This window comes from Myotis nattereri (assembly GCF_964212035.1).
Source record: "Myotis nattereri genome assembly, chromosome: 5".
NCBI classification, from domain to species: domain Eukaryota; kingdom Metazoa; phylum Chordata; class Mammalia; order Chiroptera; family Vespertilionidae; genus Myotis; species Myotis nattereri.
Genome location: NC_138080.1, coordinates 105163139 through 105185839, shown reverse-complemented (window position 1 = coordinate 105185839; position 22701 = coordinate 105163139). Strand labels below are relative to the sequence as shown.

At 54.3% G+C, this 22701-nt stretch overlaps 1 protein-coding gene across 1 annotated transcript in view; it reads left to right on the top strand.

Moving 5' to 3' along the window:
• Positions 1–22701, top strand: part of SH3PXD2B (SH3 and PX domains 2B) — a gene marked incomplete at its 5' end in the record, with an annotated part of 86238 nt that overhangs the window by 53273 nt on the left and 10264 nt on the right. The window contains 6 exons of the mRNA XM_081092300.1: positions 3722–3813; positions 4801–4826; positions 10865–10999; positions 13585–13689; positions 17607–17724; positions 20669–20895. Coding sequence (XP_080948426.1) covers positions 3722–3813; positions 4801–4826; positions 10865–10999; positions 13585–13689; positions 17607–17724; positions 20669–20895 — 703 coding nt within the window. The remainder of the gene's footprint in view (positions 1–3721; positions 3814–4800; positions 4827–10864; positions 11000–13584; positions 13690–17606; positions 17725–20668; positions 20896–22701) is intronic.

Below are 22701 nucleotides of genomic sequence, written 5' to 3'. Positions count from 1 at the left end.
CTGCTTGTCTGTGGTTTCTAAAAGAGTCCGATTCATAGAATGTAGGCGTGGAATGTGGGTGGGGGCTGAGCGAGGGGACAACGGGAGTTACTAACCAACAGGCATAGTGCTTCAGGCAGCAAGATGAATAAGCTGAGAGATTTTCAGTGCAACAGCCAACGACACAGTGCTGTGTACTTAAAAATTTGTTAATTTTTTAAGCACTCATGTGAAGTGCTCTTACCCAATAGAATAAGATTTTCGGCTATAAAGAGAGAGCAGTGTTAACTATCTGGGGCATTCCTTTTGAAGTTAAAGAGGATGGAGAGAGCCCTGGAAACCCCGAGCCCAGGCCTTTTATTTAACACAATCATCTTGCTGACTCGAGAGCCATCCCTGGAAATCACCACAGTGCCGTACTTGCTACAGTACAGAAAGCCAGAGGGTTATCGGACTGTTCACCGAGCAGCCTGCGTATGATAGAATCCTTGCCGCCACTTCCTCACCTGATCTAGCACAACACCCTGAGATGGGTTAGTTATTTCCATTTTACAGATGAGCACACTGAGGTCAGAGAGGCGATGGCAATGGCCAGAGCCAGGATCAGGCGCTGGATCTGTCTGACCTTTCGTATCACCCTCGGCCAGTAAGACGTGTTCTCCTCTCCTCCCGGCACCGACCAGCCACCTCTGCCCGCGGGGCCAGCATCCCACCCAGGACAGAGCGTTTTCCTGGGAAGGTGGTGGTTCGCTGACCAACCACAAGACAGAAGCACGATTCTTTCCCTGCCCCGGGTCATGTTTTTCTGTCGGCCTGTCCTTCCAACATGGAAGGGGCACACCAAAGCACTCAGTGCTGCCTTGCATTAGTGACTTGGCCTATTTTATGGTTTGGGGTTTGGTTTGGCTTTTACTTCCTAGGAATTGCTCAAAACCAAAAGAGAACTTGGCGCCGTTGGGAGGTTTCCGCGGGCCTCGCTGTGCCATTCAGGGCCTCCGCCTGTTTCAGCCAGGAGCACCCTGGGAGGCCCCCTCTGGGCGGCGACCCTGGCCACCTCAGGGCCCACCCAGCTGGCCCCAAACGGGGCCGCATGGCCACATCCAGGCCTCTTCCCCATGTCGTTTATCCAGTCAATTCTTTCGGCCAGGGATCAGGGTCTCCCCAGCAGTGTCTGGACATGAAGGGGAGGTGTGAGGAGCAGCCACGTGCCCCTGCCCTCTGTGGACTTGGGGTAGGAGTCCTGGGCAGGTCACTAGAGCCTGCATTTCCCCGTCTCTAAGATGGGCCAGCCCTCCCAGGAGCTCATGAAGCAGCACAGGCGACCGCATTTCAAGGCCACCGAGTGCTGAGCCAACGTAAAGGATGTTGTTACTGCCGTCTGGGGGCAGCCGCACGATTTCTGCCCACAAAGCAACCCGGACGCACCCCAGTCCAGCGTGTAATCAGCGCCTTCATTATGTGGCTCCAACTGCAAGGGCTGCTGGATTTCAGAGGACAGACACCCCCGGGGCCTGGGATGCAGCTCAACCTCAGCGGGAGAGCGAACACAGGCTGCTCTGAGCCAGAAAGAGAGGGGGTCGGAAGCCGGAGGCGGTCAGAAGGGGGGCAGTTAGGAGGGGGGCAGAAGAGGGGGCAGGTAGGAGGGAGTCAGAGGCTCTCTCCCTCTTGGGCTCTCCACCGCTGGCCTGGAAAAGCTGGGTGCCTGGGGGTTTGCTGCAGAACAGGAATCACTATGAAGTTAATAAAAAAAGTGAATGAGCTACACATATCGGCTTCGCATCCTTCACTCCAGGATTGAGTCGACAGTGACCAGGAAAGGCACCCCCCCCCCCAAAAAAAAAAAAACACGTCCCCCCAGCTCACAGGTTTTCCCACTTGAGGGCTGGGGCAGATCACACATGGACGTAGGAGGGGCTTAAATTCAGAGCCTGACTCAAAGGTCATATGGGGTCAGCAACCCAAAGTGTGATGTATCCATATAATGGAATATTGTTCAGCCTTGAAAAGAGGATATTCCAACACTCTACAACAATGATGAGCCCCAAAAGAGGACAAATACTGTAGGATCCCACTTCCTGAGGTTCCCAGAGTTGTCAGATTTATACACAGTGGGGTGGTGGGTGCCAGGGGCTGGGGGAGGGGAACGGAGCGTTGTTTAATGGGGACAGAGTTTCCGTTTTGCGAGATGAAAAGAGTTCTGAAGATGATGGTGGTGATGGCTGCACAATGTGAATGTATTTAAAAACTGGGAAAATAAATTGTAAAGGGTCAGAACACCCCTGGGTCCTGTAGAAGGTGCCACATTGGAGACCCTTCCATCTCCCCGTTGGTCCATCATAGCCCAGTCCCAGGGTTGGAGCATCACTCTGCAGGGAGGGGAGGGGAGGGGAGGGGAGCTCTTATAGGCTCGTTATATAGAAAATGCAGGCCTTGCCTTTTCCGACCCAGGCTCACACTGAGCACGGCAGGAAGGCACATGGGAGGTGCCAGGGACCGAGGTCTTCTGCGGGGAGATTGGGGGGGCGGGGGGCCAGGTCCCACCCCACTCCCGAGCACTGGCCGGTGGGGAGCATGGCTGGCAGAGTCACCTCTGCTGCTGAAATGTGTGCACACACACAGGCGTGTCCCCTCACAGAAGTGTGTAATGAAGTGTGTGCATGAGACAGCTCTGCTGCTCAGATCTGCGTCCTTGGGCCCCGGGCCAGAGGGGCCCTCGGTGGACATTTGTTGACCTGAGCTGTGGCTTCATCGTGGAGCCATGCCGGACTCCCATCCTTTCGTGATCGCGTGCTTCTCTCCCATTTGGCACAGAAATGTGCGGTGCTGGGCGCCAGGAAATTGACCCCTGAACCACTGAGTGAATGAGAACCCGTTGGGAGATAAACAGCACAGGAATGCCTGGCCCCGCCCTGTGTCCCCCACCCCCCTCCTCGCCCTCCTTATGGCAGAGATGGCCGAGGCTCCCTTCACCGAGGAGCCGAGGTGGCAGAAGAGCAGGGACTTGGGCAGTGGGAGGTCCTGGGGGTTTCAACCTCATTAACCTGGGGCCTTCTAGCCTCTGCCTAACCCGCAAACAGCCCCCCCACCCTCCCCACCCCCCACGATAGCACTGCAGACCCAGGAGCTGGGACGGACTCGCGGGCACGTCAGAAACAACCGGAATGGTCTCCGTGGGCAGCGAGGGAGTCAAGTGTGATATCGTCTAAGCAGTGACGCCCACCACCCAGGGGAGCTGGGGTCGGGGAAGAACAAGGACATGGCGCGACGTTCACGGTTTATGGTTCTGTCTAAATATGTGCCCATTATGTGTGCAAACATGCCTGTAATGTGCATGTGCATACACGGGTGGGGCAACAGTAGGGTTACAGTTGTTTGGATGGAACATAATACAATAATTAATAAATAATAATAGGGAAAAAACGGAAAAAAAATAATAGAAGAATAAACTGTTTTGCGTGGTCACAACTCTAAACCCCCTTTGCCCTCACCCTGTACATCCAGTGTGGGGGGGGGGTCCCCAAACCAGCAGCAGCAGCATCACCAGGGACCGTTGGAAATGCACATTCTCAGGCCCTGCCCCAGACTTGAATCAGGAAATCTGGGGGTGAAGCCCTCGCGATCTGTGCTTTAACGAGCACCCCCCTTCCTCCCAGCTTCTGCTTCCTGCCAAGGGGAGTCCCCCGGCCTAGAGCATGCCTGTCACCCTCTCCTTCCTTCGCACTCACCCGTGTCTCCTCTCCAGGCCCTGATCCAGCTGCCCCCCTACATCTCCCAGTGTGACGAGGTGCTGCAGTTCTTTGAGACGAGACCCGAGGACCTGAATCCCCCCAAAGAGTAAGTTGGTTTGGGGACCTCCCGGTGCGTGCCCAGCCAGCCCCAGGCGGAACCGGAGGGAAGCAAAGGAAAAATCAGACTGCTCCTGTGGCTTGAGCCCCCGCGGGGCCTCACTTCGCGCAGCCGTCACTCGCACCCGGTGGGCAGTGACAGTCGGGGTTCACGCGGAGGAAGCCGGCTGCGGGCACCTGGGCCCCTAACTCCTCCCTCCCTTTCTGCCTCAGTTGCTTCATCTGTGCAATGAGGTCACGTCCCTGGCCCCACCCACATCATGGGGTGTTGGAGGCTGCAATGAGAGAATTGGGAATCTCTGAACTTGGAGCTGACAACATGCTGACACCCCCACCCCGGCTGTCATGTTTGATAATTCCGCTTCCTGGCGGTGGAGTTTTATTCTGATGGTTTTCAGGAGAGTCCACGTCCTCACTTCCTACGTGGGAATAACAGTGATGCGTACTTCACAGGGTCACAGTGAGGCTTGGGTATGTGTGTGTGAAGTCTCGGCACGGGGCCTGGCACACAGTAGGCACACAGCCAGATTCCGCAGCTCCTGGGCTGGCGGGGCAGCTCCCCCCTGTCACCCTGAGGGAGATGTGCTACCCGGTCTCAGCGTGTTCTGCTGCCACTTACCACCGAGGCTTTCCCTCCGTGTCTACGTCTCGGGGCCCGAGGGCCTCTGTGCCTGGCCAGGTGGCCACCGGCTCGGGGCAAGGGGAGGCCTGGCTCCTGTTTTCAGACTGAGTCCCCTCCACCCATCAGCTCCTCCCCGGGGCGCCAGAGCACTTCTCCAAGAAAGGGAGAAAATTAAGAGGAATCCTTTTTTTTTTTTTTTTTTTTAAGGAATCTGGGTCCCTGGGGCTGGCTTAAATGTTACTCATTGCCTGGAGATATTGTGAGATGGAGAATCTCAGTTTTCTAACAGACTAACTTATGTCCATACACAACAGGTACTGACTCTCTTTCCCATCCCCATTCTTTCCTGTACAGGGAGCATGTTGGGAAAAAGAAATCTGGTAAGAATATTTTCCATTTTCTCCTATTCGTTCCATGTTCACCCTACTGAGCACCTGTGATGTGTGTGCCAGGCCCTGGGCTCCACATTGGGGATGTGGCCATATCGATGGATGGATGGATGCTGGATGGATGGATGGATGGATGGATGGATGGATGCGTTCCACATGGGGGATGCGGCCATATCGATGGATGGATAGATGGATGGATGGATGGATGGATGGATGGATGGATGGATGGATGCGTTCCACATTGGGGATGCGACCATATCGATGGATGGATGGATGGATGGATGGATGGATGGATGCGTTCCACATTGGGGATGCGGCCGTATCGATGGATGGATGGATGGATGGATGGATGCTGGATGGATGGATGGATGTTAGATGGATGGTTGGATACTTGATTGCTTGATTGATTGTTTGATACCACATACTGTTTCTCCTCCCCTCTCCCCCCCACAAAAAATGATTGGAGGGTGTTTCATCTTTTGGGGTTTTTTTATTTATTTATTTTTATTGATTTTAGACAGGAGAGAGAGAGAAACATTGATGTGAGAGAGAAATGTCGACTGGCTGTCTCCTACCCGCCCCCTACTGGGGATTGAACCTATAACCCAGGCATCAAACCGGGACTCGACCCAGCGAACTTTTGGTGCATGGAACGATGCTCAATCAACTGAGCCACACCAGCCAGGGTGGCTTCATCTTATTCCAAAAAATTAATAAGTGGATGAGACCTATCTTTCCCAGAGAACACCTTGGAGGGGTAGGGGAGACAGCTTCTAATATTCTGTAGTGTGTTAACTGCCCCCACATCTGCACAGGCCCAGCCACACCACACCTGGGCCAGCGTGTTCTTCAGAGCTCCCAGAATCCTAGGTTATTTTATTTATCTGGGACTCCAGGAAGCTTGAGGAGGTTAATAAAAATGGGGGAAGGGGCCCTAACTGGATTGGCTCAGTGCATAGAGTGTCAGCCTGCGGACTGAGGAGTCCCAGGTTCGATTCTGGTCAAAGGCATGTACCTTGATTGTGGGCACATCCCCAGTGAGGGGTGTACAGGAGGCAGCTGATCAATGTTTCTAACTCTCTGTCCCTCTCCCTTCTTCTCTGTAAAAAATCAATAAAACATATATTTTTTTAAAATGGGGGAAGGGGGCCCAGCAGAGGTCCTAGAAGTGAAAAAGGGGGCCTCCTTCCATGGGCCTCAGTTTCCGCATCTGGAAAATGGGTTTAGTAATAGTCATCTACCTAATAGGATTATCACATCCTAATAACACATCTACAGCACTCAGAACAGTGCCCGGCATGTGGTCGCTGACACGTGTTTGCTGCTGCCTTTATTCTGCTGCTATTAATTCAGAGTCCAAGGGTGTCCTTCAGAGCAGCATCAGTAGCAATTTCAACAGCTCTGGCCCCGGTGCAGGCCCCGACGCCGTTCTTGCCAGGGAGAGTGGAGAGGGGTGTTCTCGTTGCCTCGAGGTCTGGCTGTGGCATGAACTCTGGCCTCTTCCCCCGCAGCCTGTTTACCGGTCCTGTCTGCTTTAATAGGTACTGGCCAGCCCGTGGCATCTGCTCCGGCTGCAAATAGCCCCAGAGCCTGAGGGTAATGACATGTTTCCTAGAAAAGAGCGGAGCGGCCGCTCTCGGGCGGGTCACAGAGTTCCTGGCTCCCAGTGTGCAGACCTTTCCTGGGAGGGCGGGCGGGCGGGCGGGCGGCGGCAGAGAGGAGAGACAGCGCTGGCCTGTGGAAACAGAAGTGTCCCGTCAGGCGGGCCTGATGAGGGGACCGGTCTGGAAGTCGGAGAAGAAGCTCTAATTTGCGGCAGCCGCTGCCACATCACCCACCTGCAGTGATGGGGCCGGGTTATTTATGGTCCCGCCGGGTGGGAAGAGCATCTTTCTCCCTTCAGACGAAGAGCCCATGCTGGCTTAGCCTTGTTTTCCGGCTGACCTTTGTGTTAGACCCAGCCTTCTTGCTGCAATTTGAAAGGGACTGAAGATTGACAGCCAGGCTCTGAGATTTCTGGGCCTGAACTGAGCTGGAGAAGGCTTATCTGTCTCCAGAATTTCCCGGGCCCTGGCTGGCTTGGCCGGCTCCTGCAGACTTTGGCTCATGTGCTCTCCATTTCTGCTCATCCTGCAGAAAAAATCCTCCACCAACATGTAACAACAGGTCGTGTGATTGTCTAAGGAGCATCTTTCTTCCTGATTTTTCTACCCTCTTCTTATTTATTTTATTTTTATTTTTTTGGTTAAACCTCACCCAGGGATATTTTTTTCATTGATTTTTAGAGAGAGTGGAAGAGAGGGAGGAAGACAGAGAGAAAGAAATATTGATGTGAGAGAGAGATATATCAATTAGTTGTGTCCCACATGAGCCTGACCAGGGCTGGGGATCGAGCCTGCAGCTGAGGTACATGCCCTTGACCAGAATCGAACCCAGGATCCTTCAGTCCCCGGGCCAACGCTATCCACTGAGCCGAACCGGCTGGGGCTCTACCCTCTCCTTACTGAGGTCTTCTCTCATTTACTGACGCGGAGCAAGACTGGCAGTGTTGTTGTCGTTCTGGAAAGAATATTCTGCTCTGCTGTTTATTGCTCATTGTATTGGTTTGCTGGGGCCGCTTAGAGAGCAGAAACTTCCTCTCTCACAGATGTGAAGGGTATGGTTGGGGTCTGGAGAGAGGCCTCTTAGAGGGAAGCCTGCTCCCTTCTCACTGTGTCCTCACACGTAGAGACGGAGATCACGCTCCCTGGTCTCTTCTTACAAGGCCACAAACCCCAGCATGAGGTCATGACCTCATTTAACCTAATTACCTCCTGTACCATCACATAGACCTTCAACAGGTGGCTTTGGAGGGGTGCAGTTTTATCCACAGCGGTTATTTTTAAATTTCAAAACATGTCATCTTGAATCAAAGCATGGCCAACGAGGCCCAGCCGGCGTGGCTCAGTGGTTGAGTGTCAACCTGTGAACCAGGAGACCACGGTTCGATTCCTGGTCAGGGCACAGGCCCGGGTTGCGGCCTCGATCCCCAGTGTGGGACGTGCAGGAGGCAGCCAATTGATGATTCTCTCTCATCATTGATGTTTCTCTCTCTCCCTCCCCCTCTCTGAAATCAATAAAAATATATTTAAAAACAAAACAAAACATGGCCAACTAGAAAATTCTGTGGTAGATGAGGCATCTGCCTCTTGAGAATATTTCATACACTTCCTCGATGATAAAATCGCCCTTCCTCTGTGGAATCTCCTCCTTTCTGCTAACCTCTTCCTTCTCTCCTGTGTCCTGCGGGACCACAAGAATGACAAGGCTTACCTAGGAATTCTTGCTCTCACACTTGCAGCTCCTAGGACTTAGCCCTTACTGTGCGTTATAGAGCTTGGCTGCAGTCTCGCAGTCCACCAGCAGGTGTCTCTGCACAACACCTAAATGGCCCGGAGCCTAGTTTGAGAAGCTGGTATGTCAAATCCTGGTGTGCCTGGTTTTGATCGGTTGAGCGCTGAGCGCTGTGGGTGAAATGCAGGCAGCAGCTCTGGGAGAGCTGGTGTAGAAAAAGCAGCCCCATGCACCCTGGTCTGAGCCACTCATTGGCAGGGAACGACTCTCTTGTTCACAGTGAGTCCCGTAATTCCCCGATTTTGTCACTGCTTGTAGTTATGCCAGATCCCGTTGGCAGCCCGGTTAGGAGAGTTGGTGCAGAATGGAGAGTTTCTAGAAGTTTCCATTTGCCCTTTGTCCATTCACTTCACAAATGTCCATTGAATATGTCTGTGCTAAGTGCTGAGTGAACAAGACGACCATGGTTATTCATTCCACTAGAGGCCCAGTGCACAAATTCATGCACAGGTGCGGTCCCTAGGCCTGCTGGCCAGCGATCGAAGCGCGAGTGTCTAGCGTGGAAGGGCAGGTCCCAGCTGACCTCTGGGCCCTAGGCAGCACCAGGGCCCCCTGGCCCCCACGCATCCCTCTCTGCCTGAGTCACAGCGCCCGAGTCCCCATGCGGAGATGCAGTGAGCACAGGTGGACGCCGTGGGCCAGGGCACAGCGTGGGCCTCTGGGCCGCCCAGTAGCACCACAAGGAAGCCAGGTGGGCAGCGCGCTCTCTCCCAGCCGACCTTGCAGACCAGCTCCTGCACTAATCCATGGGGAGCCTGACCAGCCCCTGTGGTCCTGGCAGCTGTAGCTTGGCTCACCCGGAAGCCCATTGGGGCCAGGAGCACCTCCACTGCCACCCGCTGCCAGTGCCTCATCGCCTACACCCGCCATGTTCCGCGCCGCCCCCTGGTGGTCAGCGCTGGTCATGGCGAGCAGTCAAACTCCCGGTCGAGGGGACAATTTGCTTATTAGGCTTTTATTATATAGGATGTTTATTAAGCACCTACTGTGTGCCTGAAGGTACCCTAGGTCCCCTGGGAATATGAAGGTGAACAAGATGTGGGAAGTTTTCTCCCACCCTGTAGGAAAGAGAGCGGTGACCCTTCACCGGGCTAGCATGCCCTGCTCTGGTTTTCCACGTCAAGAATCCGCGGTGCCTGGCTCTAACAAAGGGCTTTTGTGCTGCTCTGGGCGCCCGGGGCTGGAGCGCAGGGGCGTGCTGGGAACGACTTCACAAGCAGCTTTCTGTGGTCACCCCTGCTTTGTAGCATTTGCCAGCTCCGTGGTACAAATGCTCCCACCGTGGCCCGTTTCAAGCGACCAACAGGATGCCACCCGAGAGAGTCGGGAAGCGGAGCACGAAATCGGCTCGGTGTGAGCCAGCCCTCACGCCCCCTCCACTACTGGGAGTGTTTGAAACAGAACTGTGGGGTTTCCTGGATGTTCCTGTTGTTTATGGAAACAATAGGAGGGAATGTTTTGAATCAGAATGTGCAGGCCATGAGGGTCCGGCGGCCACAAATGTCACGCTGCCCTCCCATCACGTCCAGCCTGCTGCTCTAAAAGTGCTGCCCCCTTCTCTCGGGAGCGTCTGAACTCGTCTGATCTTTTACATCCCTCGTATTCTGTGGCCTCTTTCCATTTATTTATCCGCTTGTCTTAGACCTTAACCAGGGCTGCCCAGGTCACCATCCACTGAGCCAAACCGGCGAGGGCTGGTCTGCTTTCTTCTTTGCCAGCCTCTAACCCATTCTCCATGAGGCAGCCAGAGTGATCTTTTTAAAGATGCAGATCTTCACGTGTTACTCCCTTCTTAAGTCCCTTTCGAGGTTCTACTTCAGGGGTTTAAAAAAAAGTGTTTTGAGGTCCTCAGTTCTGGGCGTCAGCCACCCTGGCCTCCCTCCCGGTCCTGGAAGGCTCCAGGCCTCCTCCCACCTCCCGGTCGGCCTGCACCATTCTTTCCCCATTGTCCTCCTGGCTCTGCTTTAGGTTGCTTCCCGGGGAGGTCTGGCTGACCATCCCATTAACGTAGCACCCCTTGTCTTGTTCGTTCTGTTTCCAGAAATGCATGTATCCAAAAGGAATACTTTCTTCCTCTATGCTTATGGATCACATGTGCTGAATATGTTTCTCGCCCCAACTAGGATGCTGGGAGCCACATCTGTTTCATCCACTTTAGCACCCCCAACCAGCACCTAATAGAGTGTCTGGAATATCATTGGTGATTTCATGTATTGATAAATGAGTAAATTTGGATGGCTTACTGGTTGGTGAATGTATGGTTAAATGAGTGGATGGATGATCGATGGATATATGTTTGGTTAGATGAATGACAGATGGGTGAATAGTGGCTGATGCTGGATGGGTATCTATGAATGAATGAACTTTCCCACTAGGCTGTCTGCTTCTTCAGGGCAAGTACCGTATCTTACTCTGAACCTCCAGTGCCTAGCACAGTGCCTGCACAGGACAGGCACGTGGTAAATTGTGCTGGTCGAGTGAGAAAATGAATAAAAGAATGAATGGATGAGACAGGTCCTCTAGCAGCTTCTTTCTCTCTTTAGAATGCCCTCCTGACCTCCCCTCCTCCCCGGCTCCTGCTCCTTTACACCGAGCGGTGGCCAGATGTGACAGCTGATGGTGTTTTCCATCCACAGGGAGCGACCCGACCTCGGTGGACCCCATGGTCCTGGAGCAGTACGTGGTGGTGGCCAACTACCAGAAGCAGGAGAGCTCGGAGATCAGCCTCAGCGTGGGCCAGGTGGTGGACATCATCGAGAAGAATGAGTCAGGTGGGCACCCAGACCACCTCCTTCCCTGCCCAACACTCTCACCAAGCCCCTCGGTCAGGAACATGGGGCAGCGCAGCAACGGCCGTCGCCGATCGGGCTGGTCCGTTTCCGCAGGTCCGGCGGGTGACCCCTGTTTGGTCCGAGTCCTCAGATCTCCTGCTTGGTCCCAACCCACCAAGCATCCTGTTGGGTCAGATGTTACCGACTGGCTTTGAGGTTCACATTTCATGAACGTTCTTCTGGCTTCAGAGCACCTGGAGACACAGAGTCTAGCTTTCCCCTGAGAATTTGCCCTGTTGATTTTCTTTGATGACTGTGGGCGTCTCCAGCTGTGGGCTCTGGTGTGGACTGTTCATACCGCCTGTCTCCCCAGCGCACCTGCCCCTCGCAGCGACCACTTGTCATGTGCACTGGCCACTGGCCAGGTCTGGGACAGATGGGGTACGATCGAGACACTTGGCCTGGGCCTCCATCTGAAGTCTGCATTTCACAGCAGTCCAGGTGGCTGCTTCCCTCTCACCACCAATTCTCTCATCTGTAAAGAGAAAAATGAGATAATATATGGAGAGTGTCTGAGCCTGTGTTGGGCACACAGTAGGTACTTAAAAATGTGAGCTTCCTTCCCCTTTGCCTCCCTTAGCCACAAAGCAGCCATTGGCACCGTTAAAGGCAAAGAGTGGGGAGCAGGAGGCGAGTGGATCCCCTCTAGGAAAAAGTGATGTAAATCTCCTGGCTTTGTTGTGACTAAAATGTGACATTGGCTATAATATCAATAGCAGACCAGTCTCTGTGATACCCCGATGGCTAGTTAAAGTCCAAAAAATAATGGAAAGGCTCTGCTTCTAGCAGCATGTGGATTCCATTCCCATTCTCCATGAGGTCCGGGTTAGCCAACCAAAAGTTCTTAATTATTCCACCTCACGATTGTGACCCCTGCCTCACAGCTGAAGGGACAGAGTCCAAGTGACTTGATCGCTCACCCAAAACCTCCCGACAGGATTCAGAGCTGGAATTCCCATCCAGTGCCAGCTGGCCACAGGCCATGTGGCTTTCTCGATCCTGGGAATGAGTTTATGCAGATTATCGGTGTGGCTGGGGTGCTCCTGGGGACCAAGGAACGGCACACCCACTCCCCCGGGCCACCTGCTTGAGTGAAGTCAGAACAAAGGCATTGCAGGAGAAGAGTGGGGGCTGGGATGGGGTTGGAGACAAGCCTGGTGTGTCCAGAGGGCAGCGGAAGGGGGGAAAGGCAGGTAGTCAAATCTTCAAGTAAGATTTATTACTTATCCAAGTGGTACATGGATACATTCTTCTTGAAGCATTCATGATAAAGTGAAAGTCTATTTTTCCCACCACCTTCAAGCCCCAGAGAGCCCTTCTATCGGGTTGGTATGAATTCTTCTATGATAATTGTGTGCACACAGCGCACGTATGTGTGCCTGCGTGCGTGCGTAAGGTCACACCTTCGCCATATTGCGTGTGTGGTTCTACACCCCCGCAGTAAAGCAAATACCTCAAATATCACAGTAAAGCGAATCGCACAAATTGGTTTCCCAAGGCATGTGAAAGTTACGTTGACACTATAGTCAATAGATAACATCATGCCTTAAAAATGTACACACCTCGATTTAAAAATCATCTATTGCTAGAAAATGGTAACCATCACCTGAGCCTTCAGCGAGCACGTAATATTTTTGCTGGTGGAGGGTCTTCCCCTTCAATTTGTTAAAAAAAAAAAAAAACGCACTGTCTGCAAAGTGCAATAAAGTGAAGCGTACAGCGAGGTGTGCCTCTGTGTGTGTGTGGGTGGGTAAGTGGCAGCCCTTCCTCCATCCTCCCAGCCAGCAGTGTGGTGCCTCTTCCGTAGCCACGGCTCCCCCTGCCTCCTCTGCCTCCCTCTTCCATAGTTCCCGGCCCTGGCGATGACATGGGCCACCCAGATAATCCAGGACCGTCTCCCTGTTTGAAGGTCATCTGATTAGCAACCTTAATCCCATCTGCAACCTTTCACATAGTCACAGGTTCCGGGGATTATGTGGGTTATCTCCGGTGGGTCGTTATTCCGCCCACCACTAGCTCCCTGAGACTTTCCTCTGAAGAGGGAGGGCCTGGGTCTGGGGGAGCGGCCTCTCAAGCAGTTACACCTGCAGCCCCTTGACCTTGACATGAACAGATGCACAGCCCGGAGAGTTACGAGGGCAGTGGCGTCAGCATCAGACAGCCGCTGCACAGCGCAGCCCTGCCATCGCTGGGAGAACTTGGGCAAGTCTGTTCGCCTCTTGGAGCCCCGGTTTCCTCCTCTAAGCAGTGAGGACGATCACGTGACGATGCTGAAAGACGATGCAAGTACAGTGACTCGTACCCAGCACACCTTAGTGAAGGACTCCCGCCATTCAGGACGGCCTGGCCCTCCCCGTCCCCTCCCCAGCAGTCAGTTGACACGGCTAGCTGTGTTCCACCAACAGGACGGCGCCTGTCGGCCTTAGCCTGAGTGTGACGCACACAGTGCCTGAATGTGTCATTCTACGCCGACGCCCAGACCTCACACCTGACCCCCTAACGTCCATCTGCTCTCGTCTTCCCAGGTTGGTGGTTCGTCAGCACCGCTGAAGAGCAAGGCTGGGTGCCCGCCACCTGCCTCGAAGGGCAGGACGGTGGGCAGGACGAGTTTTCCCTGGAGCCGGAGGAAGGTAAGGGGAGCCCTGTGCTAGCCGTCACCACGTGGGGGCCTCTGCCCCCAGAACCTTCTCTTCACACCTGCCTCCGAGACGGCATGTAGCCAGGCATGGGGTCAAGGTTGATGGGCAAGCCCGCCCTTCCTCGGGGCCTTAGGGAGCTGGGCCCTGACCCCTCCGTGGAACCCCGGGAGGCCCCAGCCTGGTTGCGGTCAACAGGGTCACTTTTCCTCCCTGGAATGATCCTGGCGGCCAAGGTCCTCGGGCTGCTTCCAGCTCATCTGCAGGCCGTCTGCAAAGGGCTCTGCTTTCTCCGCTGGCATAACAGCCCTGACTGGGCGTCGGGATTAGGGCAGACCCCCTTCACTCACCCACACACGCTTCCATTTCCGGGAGAACTTGCCCCACGGGTGTCCCGAAGTGTGGCTCCTGCCGTGTCAGGACTCCCTGCCCCCTGACTCCCTTCCCCCCGAAAACATTTCTAAAACGAGAGGATGCGTGCATCTTAGCTGATAAACAGAGGATGGGAGGGTCGGACAGACCGGAATTCGAACCTCAGCTGCTCCACTTACTGACTGAGGGGACGGGGCCAGCAACTTAACCTCTGCCGCTCAGCCACCTCCTCCAAAAACGGGAGTGATGTCCCCGTCATGAGGTTTTATTTTTTTATTATTATTATTAAATGAGACCCATATGCAAAGCCCTTGACAAAGAGCCTCAACCAATAATAAAAAACGAGGACCCGTTGTTATCATATAGCTATGCCTTGCCTTAGGGCCGAACACTTGGGGCTTAGCTGACTGTTTTGAGAAGCGCAAAGCCTCTTCAGTGTACACTTGCCAGAACACGGGGTGAGGAGAAGCGGCATATTTCTGTGCTCCAAGGTGAGCAACAAGAATTACATGTAGCAACAACAGCCCACAGCCCTCAGAGTAAAATTAAAAGGGTTCTATTGGATTGCCCTGTGTTTGTGGGCCCGGGAGGCCCTGGGGACCAGGCTAGCCTGGGAACACCGCAGAATCAGCTCAGGCTCGGGGGCAGTGGTGCCCTGCGTGGAAATTCCAGCTCCCGTACACAGTGATGACGGCCACGCGGCAAGCCTCTGCCAGGGGCTGGTCGTTACCCCATTTCACAGATGGAAAAACAGGCTCAGAAAGGTGGAAACTCCTGCCTGGGGTCACACAGCTAGTAAGAGGGAGAGAGAAGCCACATTTTCCCAAGGATTTGTACCTTGTTCTCCCCTCTGCCATCAGGACCTCTCTTCGGGCCTCGTTGTAATCATGCCAGGGATAGAATTATGTCTACTGGGCGCCTCTTCACTCAGCTATAGGGTTAATACTCAGGACCGTGGGCCTTTGGCGACACCTGGGCTTGGCGTGGACTCAGAAATCAGTGTTCTTAAATGGGAAGGCGCGCTTGGTGCCCTTTTTGCCTGGAGACACTGGGAGTGCTGTCTTCTCATCTCTGCCTTCTGCCCTTCACCTCCACATGCTGCCCGTCCAGTCTCGTGGAGGTACTGGTCTTTGCCCCGGCCCATGGGCCGCCGCCGGACCCTGGGGGACTTGTATGCCATCAGCTGGCGTCAAGGTTGTCTACGTCGGTGTTTTCTTCCCCGTTCGGGGTTGGGAGCCGGGTCCTTGCGTCTGCATGTGCCTCCTGCTCTGGGCGGCCTGTGCCTGCTGCATGTGAGAAAGGGATCGTGTCTGTGCCGTGTGTGTTGGCATGCAGGTTTGGGAGGAGGGAGCCTGGGGCTTAAAGTTTCCCGGGTTAAGAAAGGATGTCTGGGGGCTTCTAGGATGCTGAGCCGGCGACCTGCTCCTTTCCTCAGGCACATTTGAGTGCAAGGAAAAGAAACCCACGTCACACTGGCTTAAACTAAAAGGAAAGTATATTGACTTGTCGCTGAAAAGCCCAGGGTAGGGCTAGCTTCAGGCATGGCTGGATCCAGGGGCTGGAAAACATCCTGGGGTCCCGAGACTCACTCTTGCCACCTCTCTGCTCTGCTCTCTACCTGGCTGGAGCCATTCTCTCACGGCGAGCGTAGTTCCAGGCACCCTCCAGGGACACCCACTGAAGAAGGTGCTTCTCCTTCAGCACTAACCCAGGGAGGGTTCCATCTGGCCCACGTGGGTCATACACCGTCCTTGTGTCAGTCACGGTGGTCAGGGGATGCCAGGCCAGGGTCACACCCTCCTCTCCCTCCAGGAGGTGGTGCAGTCAGCCCACCCAAACCCTGTGGATGGAGTTGATAGGAAGGGTGGGTGGGTGGGTGCCAAGCAGCAGTGCCACCGGGCGCCACCATTCAGTCTCGAAGGTCTACCTTAAGCTTTGTCAAGGCTCACTGAGTGTCCCATGGGGCCCACGGAGGCTCTGGGTGCTAGAGAACCCCCGTGTGCGATTCAGCTCACTCTGGGTGCCGGCCCTGGAGTCCAGGGCCCGCAGGACTAACTGCACTGAGTCTGGGACCCAACCAAGCAGGAGGTCTGTGCACAGACAGGGTCGAGTTACCCCGCCCCCACCCGCAGCCGCCCGCCCTGTGCGAGGGGAACAGCTGACTCTGCTGCGCACAGGATATGTGCAACTCGAGTCAGCCAGCCCCGCAGAGCAGGTCAGTGGGCCAGATCAATAAATAAATAAACGCCCTGTGTGTCTTCCGCCTCCCTCTGCACCAGCTGGGCAGGCCCCGGCAGACCGCGGTGTTTTCCCAAAGGCAGAGTCAGCGCCCACGCTAACCGTCCCCACCAGCCCACAGCTGGCTCGCCACTCCCCGGGGGCCGGGATGTAACCAAGACCGGAAAGCCCTCTCCTCGGGGCTCCCCTGGCGCTCAGCTGTCGCCTGGCTCAGCAGCCATCTGAGCCGTGGCCCAGTGTTGGGGACGGAAGCTATTCTCTTGCTCTCCGGAGGGCCTGCCCGAGTGTGACAAAAGCAACTCTTGGGGGGGGTGGGGGCATGAGGAGGGGAGGGGGAGAGGGGCCCCAAGGATGGTCCCTTGCTTTGGGGGAGGGAGCGGGAAACCACCAGAGAGTGGGGTGGAAGGCGCCCGAGTCATAGTAATGAAAGTTGAAGCACGCAGTCATTTCTCGAGATATGTGTGTCCGTAGGTATAGATCTGATCATTGTGATGTACACCTGAAACTAACAGTGTTAGATGTCAATTATATCTTAATAAAAATATTAATTTAAAAAGTGAAATTGAACTTCAGGCATGGTCGGTTCCGGAGGCTGAACAGAATGAATGGGAAATGAAGATCAGTTCCCGGCTTGGTAATGAAAATTACTAGCCGTCTCCTTGGTGGTGATCTCAGCCTGAGATCAGGAGCTGCCAGATCTGCCCACCCCTGACCCTTCGCGGTGAGGACTGCGGAGGAGCCACAGGCGGTTTGACCCCCTCTGACGTGAGCAGGTGGCTCCCGCCAGGCCTCCGGGACGACCCGTTCACTACTAACCAGTTACTAAGTGTTCCTGGTGTCAGACTCAGTGTTGGGAGACAGAGGATTGAACAAGACAGACACACGATCACTGCCTTCAAGGGCATTCGTATTCTAGCAGGGCAGACAGACCCAAAACACAATAAAGGAGTAAGTTTATGGTTAGAACGGAATTCCTTGTATGGGGGGAAACAGACCTGGGTAAGAGGGAAGAGGGTGCAGTGGGTCTGAATATTGCATGAGGCAAGGTCATGGGAGGTGACCTTGGAGCGCAGATTTGAAGAAGACCAGAGGCATGTGTGACGCTAAGGGATTTGGACCTGCCCTTGGTCCTGGGTCCTGTGGCTGCATGTACAGGGTCATCTGGGGCTAAGTGAGGGCCTGGGGGGTGCACAGTAATCTCTGGAGGAAATCTTTCCCCCTGATGGGCAAGGACATCTCATGGATCACAGCCTTGACCTTGAGTGTCCTTGACTTACCCCATCATCCCTTTGTCCCCGCAGAGGAGAAGTACTCAGTCATCTACCCGTACACGGCGCGCGACCAGGATGAAATGAACCTGGAGAGAGGGGCCGTGGTGGAGGTCATTCAGAAAAACCTGGAAGGCTGGTGGAAGATCAGGTACCCACTGCGGCTGGGTGGGCTCCAGGTCACGTGGGCTCCAGCTGCACAGAGGCCTGTGCTGTTTGGCCTCCCTCCCTCCTCCGATCCTTCTCTAAAAACTCATCCTAAGCAAAACCTTCTCCAAGTAGAACGAACCGCGGAGCGCAATGGCCCTGTTGAGCAAGACCGGTCTCCGCCTCCAGCTGTTCCTCTTCACAAGTAACGGGAGGCTGAGCCGCCGTGTGGGGATTTCCCCTTCAGCCCCACACGGACGGAAACGCATCCGAGAGCCCATCGTTGGCCCTCATCTCTGAGTCCAGGATGGGAGGCATTGCAAACACGTCGTCCCAGCTCCTTCGCCAGTGTGACGACGTCAGAACCCATGGGCGGGGAGAGTGGCCAGCGCGTGCTGAGCTGCCTGGTACTTTCCCGGGTTTGGTAATGAGTCCTGGGAACCCCCTCCTTGCTCACCCTAGAAGCCAGGCTGTGACCACAGGAAATATGGACCAGAGAGGAAGTCTGAGGTCCCTGTGACCCCGCCTCTGTGCTGGGATGTGAGGCGGGACATTAGGGCTGCTCACGTGGGGCTGAGTGTGGGGCACTTTCTTCATTCATTCCACGAACACACACCAAGAATCTGTTCTGGGCCAAGCACCGTTCTGGGCGTTGGGGAGTCGGCAATGAGAACAACACTGTACTTCCCACCAGCAGGTGCGGGGGTGGAGGGGGCAGACGCAGGCCAGGGTGGTGCAGGTGTGCTGGAGAGACGCACGGGGGAGTGTGGAGCACAGAACAAGGGCTTCCTGGGGGAGGGGAACCTCGGAACTGAGGTCTGGGGCAGTAATGGCCGCGGTACGGAACATCTTGAGTGTATATGCGCTCTGACTGCATGACAAATAGTCCCGACACCCGGTGGCTCTGGAATTCAGGGATGGCTGGCTGGCTCCGGGTCCTTCCTGAGGCTGCCGCAGGATGCCAGTGAGGGCTGCGGTCATCTGAAGGTTTCACCGAAGCTAGAAAGGGACAGAGTCGGGATTTGAACCCGTACCTCCCTCGCCCCAGAGCCCACTTGCCACTGCATGTGTTGCCTCTCCGCTGTGGCTTGGTGCCCTCAAATGAACCGCCTCGTGCTGCGGGTGAGGACTGTATGTAGCGTGACATTTTCCAGCTCAGACAGGATTTATTCCTGCTCAAAGGGTAGGGATTTTAAAATTGGCGGACACCCAGCTCTGCAGGTTTCTGTCCTTACAAATGTGCTTTCAGTCATAAAGGACCTTTTTTCATTGAAACATAGTTCTGTTTCGTTCTTACAGTAATTTTGTCGTTGCTGTTGTTAATCCTCACCCGAGGATATTTTTTCATTGATTTTTTTAGAGAGATTGGAAGGGAAAGGGAGAGACAGAAACATCGATGTGAGAGAGGCACATCTATTGGTTGCCTCCTGCATGCACTCGACCAGGGCCATGAAACCTGCAACCAAGGTTTGTGCCCTTGACCGGAATCGAACCTGGGACCCTTCAGTCCACAGGCTGACAGTCTATCCACTGAGCCATACTGGCTAGAGCCTTACTGTAATTTTTTTTTTTATATAGTAATTCTTGATAAGATACTTGGCCCTGTCATCTATCATTGCTGGTCAGTTAGGTGTGTTAATTCCCCCAAAGGTGTGGGCACCTAATTTCCACTGACCAGACCAGTGCGTGCAGGGAGATGTTTAACAATCGGCTCTCCAAGGGGAAAATGCTCTTGAATTGTATGCTGATTTCCGTAGTATAAATACTCCCACCGTGGTCCGTTTCTAGCACCCAGTGTGATGTCACTGAACGTGGAGTTCAGAGGAGACGGGCACAGGTAACCGTGTGGTCCAGACCAACCCCTTGGGTCCTGCCATTAAACTGAGTTCCACGCAGAGAATTAAGTGATTCTGAAGAGAATTCCGTGAGCTGGTCTGTCAGGGTCTCCATCACTCCGCAGTCCAGTGACACCCAGCCGACCCCTGGTGACCCGGAACCAGCCCCCACTTGCTTCATCCCCCTGGGAATGCGGGAATGCATGTGTACCCGGCGGGAACGGAGCCCGCCCTCCCTGGGCCCGGAGCTGGAGCTGCTGGAAGAGGCAGCAGAGCATGGAAGTTAGGGGCACAGCCAGGTGCCGGCCGCCCAGGTCTGAGAGCCTGTCGGCCACCTCCCAGCATCGGCTGGATGAGATCCATTGACAGCTCTGAAGTACACAGAACAGGACAGTGAGTGCCTCTGACTCCCAGTTATCATTATCGTTATTGTCACCGCAGCGATGGCTGTGAGGGGACAGCCACATAGTGGAGGCCACTTCCCCTTGCCAAGCCCATTTGCAGTTTTTCCTTCTATTTATTCACCTCACTGGCACTGAGACCCTGGGCACACAGAGATGGATCCAACATGGCCCCGCCCAGAGCTCGCGTTCTAGCTGGGAGACAGACCAAGTGCGGTTGTGTTATAGGCATTGGGATTGTGATATGTGCAGGCCACTGGGCAGCGTGGAGGGAGGGAGGGCTTCGTTCTCCGGGAGGCTCAGGGAAGGCTTGGGAGAGGACATGGTGTGAAGCAGAACTGGGAAAGGGAAGCAGGGAGGGGCGGGGGGAGGGGCTTTGCAGGCAGAGGGTCTGGGGAGGCGGGGGGGCACCGAGGTTGAAAGCGCGTTTGGGAGGCTGCAGGCCGAGTAGGGTGGGTGGGACATGGGGGTGGCTGTGAGAGACGAGGCTGGGAGGCAGGCAGAGGCCAAGTTGGAAAGGCCTTGAATGCCGAGCTCTGAGGGCTTAGGCTTCGCCAGGAAGCAGCAAGCAGTGTGCCAGCCTCTGGCCCCGGGCACTTGTGCTCCTTCGTTCCTGCCATCTGGGCCAGAAATGTGATTCACAGTAGGCGTGTGGCTTCTTCACATGCGCCTGGCAGAACAGCCTGACCAGCATCCTCCCTCCTCCTCCCAGGTACCAGGGCAAAGAGGGCTGGGCCCCGGCCTCGTACCTGAAGAAAAGCAGCGGGGAACCCTTATCCCTGAAGCTGGGCCCTGGCTCCCCTGCCCACACGGGCGTCCTTGACCTGGATGGAGTTTCTCGGCTGCAGAACTTGGGGGGCCGGGAGAAGGAGCCGCTCAGCAGCCAGCGGGACGGCCGCTGTGAAGGCCGCCCAGTGCCGGACGGCGACGTCAAGCAGAGTGAGTGACACCCACTGAGTCCCGGAGGCTGGGGGCCAAGCGGGCGAGGCTCTGGGCTCGGTGCTCCTCATGCACTGTCCCTCCTCCTGTAGATAAGAAAGCAGAGCCTCAGAAACCCAGGGAACTTGTTCCAGATCATTCAGCCAGCAAGTTGCAGAACCGAGTGGAGAAACACTGCTTTCCTACTCCAGATCCTGTTTTTCCACTGTTTCTCAAGCCCCTCCTGTGTGCCCGGGATCTGACCATTAGTCTCATGGACTCCACATAGCCACCTTTGAGGGACTTCCTACTTTATTTTTTAAATAATTCTTTAAATACATTGTTATTGATTTCAGAGAGGGGAAGGGAGAGGGGAAGAGAAAGAGAAACATCAATGATGATCAATTGGCTTCGTCTTGCACGGCCCCTTCTGGGAATCAAGCCTGCAACCTGGGCATGTGCCCTAACCGGGAATTGAACCGTGACTTCCTGGTTCATGGGTCAACGCTCAACCACTGAGCAACCCCAGCCGGGCACTAACTTTTATTTTACAGATTAGAAAGCAGAGATTAAGCAGTTTGTCCAAGGCCCCCCAGCTAGTAAACGGTGGGGCTGGGACTTGAACCCAGGCCCATCTGGCTCCACACCAGTGCTTTCTCTACACCGCCCCATTTCTTTTTTTTTATTATTTAATTTTTTTTTAATATATTTAATTGATTCTTTACAGAGAGGAAGGGAGAGGGATAGAGAGTTAGAAACATCCATGAGAGAGAAACATCGATCAGCTGCCTCTTGCACATCCCCACTGAGGATGTGCCCGCAACCCAGGTACATGCCCTTGACTGGAATCGAACGCAGGCCGACGCTCTATCCACTGAGCCAAACCGGTTAGGGCTACACAGCCCCATTTCTGAGCTAGAGGAAGAAAAAGCTGACCCTTTTAAGTTGGGTTTACTCCAACAACATTTCTTTATCCATCTTGCTTTCCGAAGCCTCCCCATATATATTTTACCATTTAATATTCCCAGCACACCCGAGAGCAGGGCTCATTGCTGTCTGCCGCATCCCTAGGGCTCCACCCGCACGCATGTGGCTCTGTCCTGGTGTTCAGAGCAGAAGGCATCTGTCTGCTGGGAAAAGACTTCCTATTAGCTGTAGGGATGAAGTCACTTGTTCCTGGCTGGGCTTCCCCAGCTGTTTATAGTGGCTCTTTTAGTCCAAGAACTTCTTGAGTTTCACATTCTCTGCTTAACTGCTCTGAGAAAGCACTGACAAGCTGTGGCAGGGTTCTGTCCAGCACCTGGTTTCTGTGATTCTGTTCTTTCATGGCCAAGAGCACAGGATTCCCATTAACCTAGAGGAGCAAACGGAAATCTGAAACCTTGTGTTGAGATAGGTTCAGGTGCTCAAAGACACCCCCCCCACCACCACAAACATACACCCTATAACAGTGGCTCAGATAATTTAGATGTTTGTTTCTTTTTTTAAATATTTTGGGGTGGGGGGGTGGGGGGATGTTTATGTATTTCTTAAAAAAGAGTTCAGATATACGTCCAGGGCTGCAATAACAGCTGCATGCAGTCAAAAATCTTATTACACTGCATCTGTTGTGTGTTGCCCTCATCCCTCTAGTCTAGGATGGTTCACGACTAATGAAAAGAGGCAGAGAGAAGTGGCAGACTTGACTCAGAAGCTACCTTATTCCTATTCTCTCACATTCTATTGACCAGAACTTAGTCACATGGCAATACCTAGCTGCAAGGGAGTCTGGGAAATGTAGTCCTGATATAGTCAGCTAAGTGTCTGGCTAAAACTCTTGCTATTTAT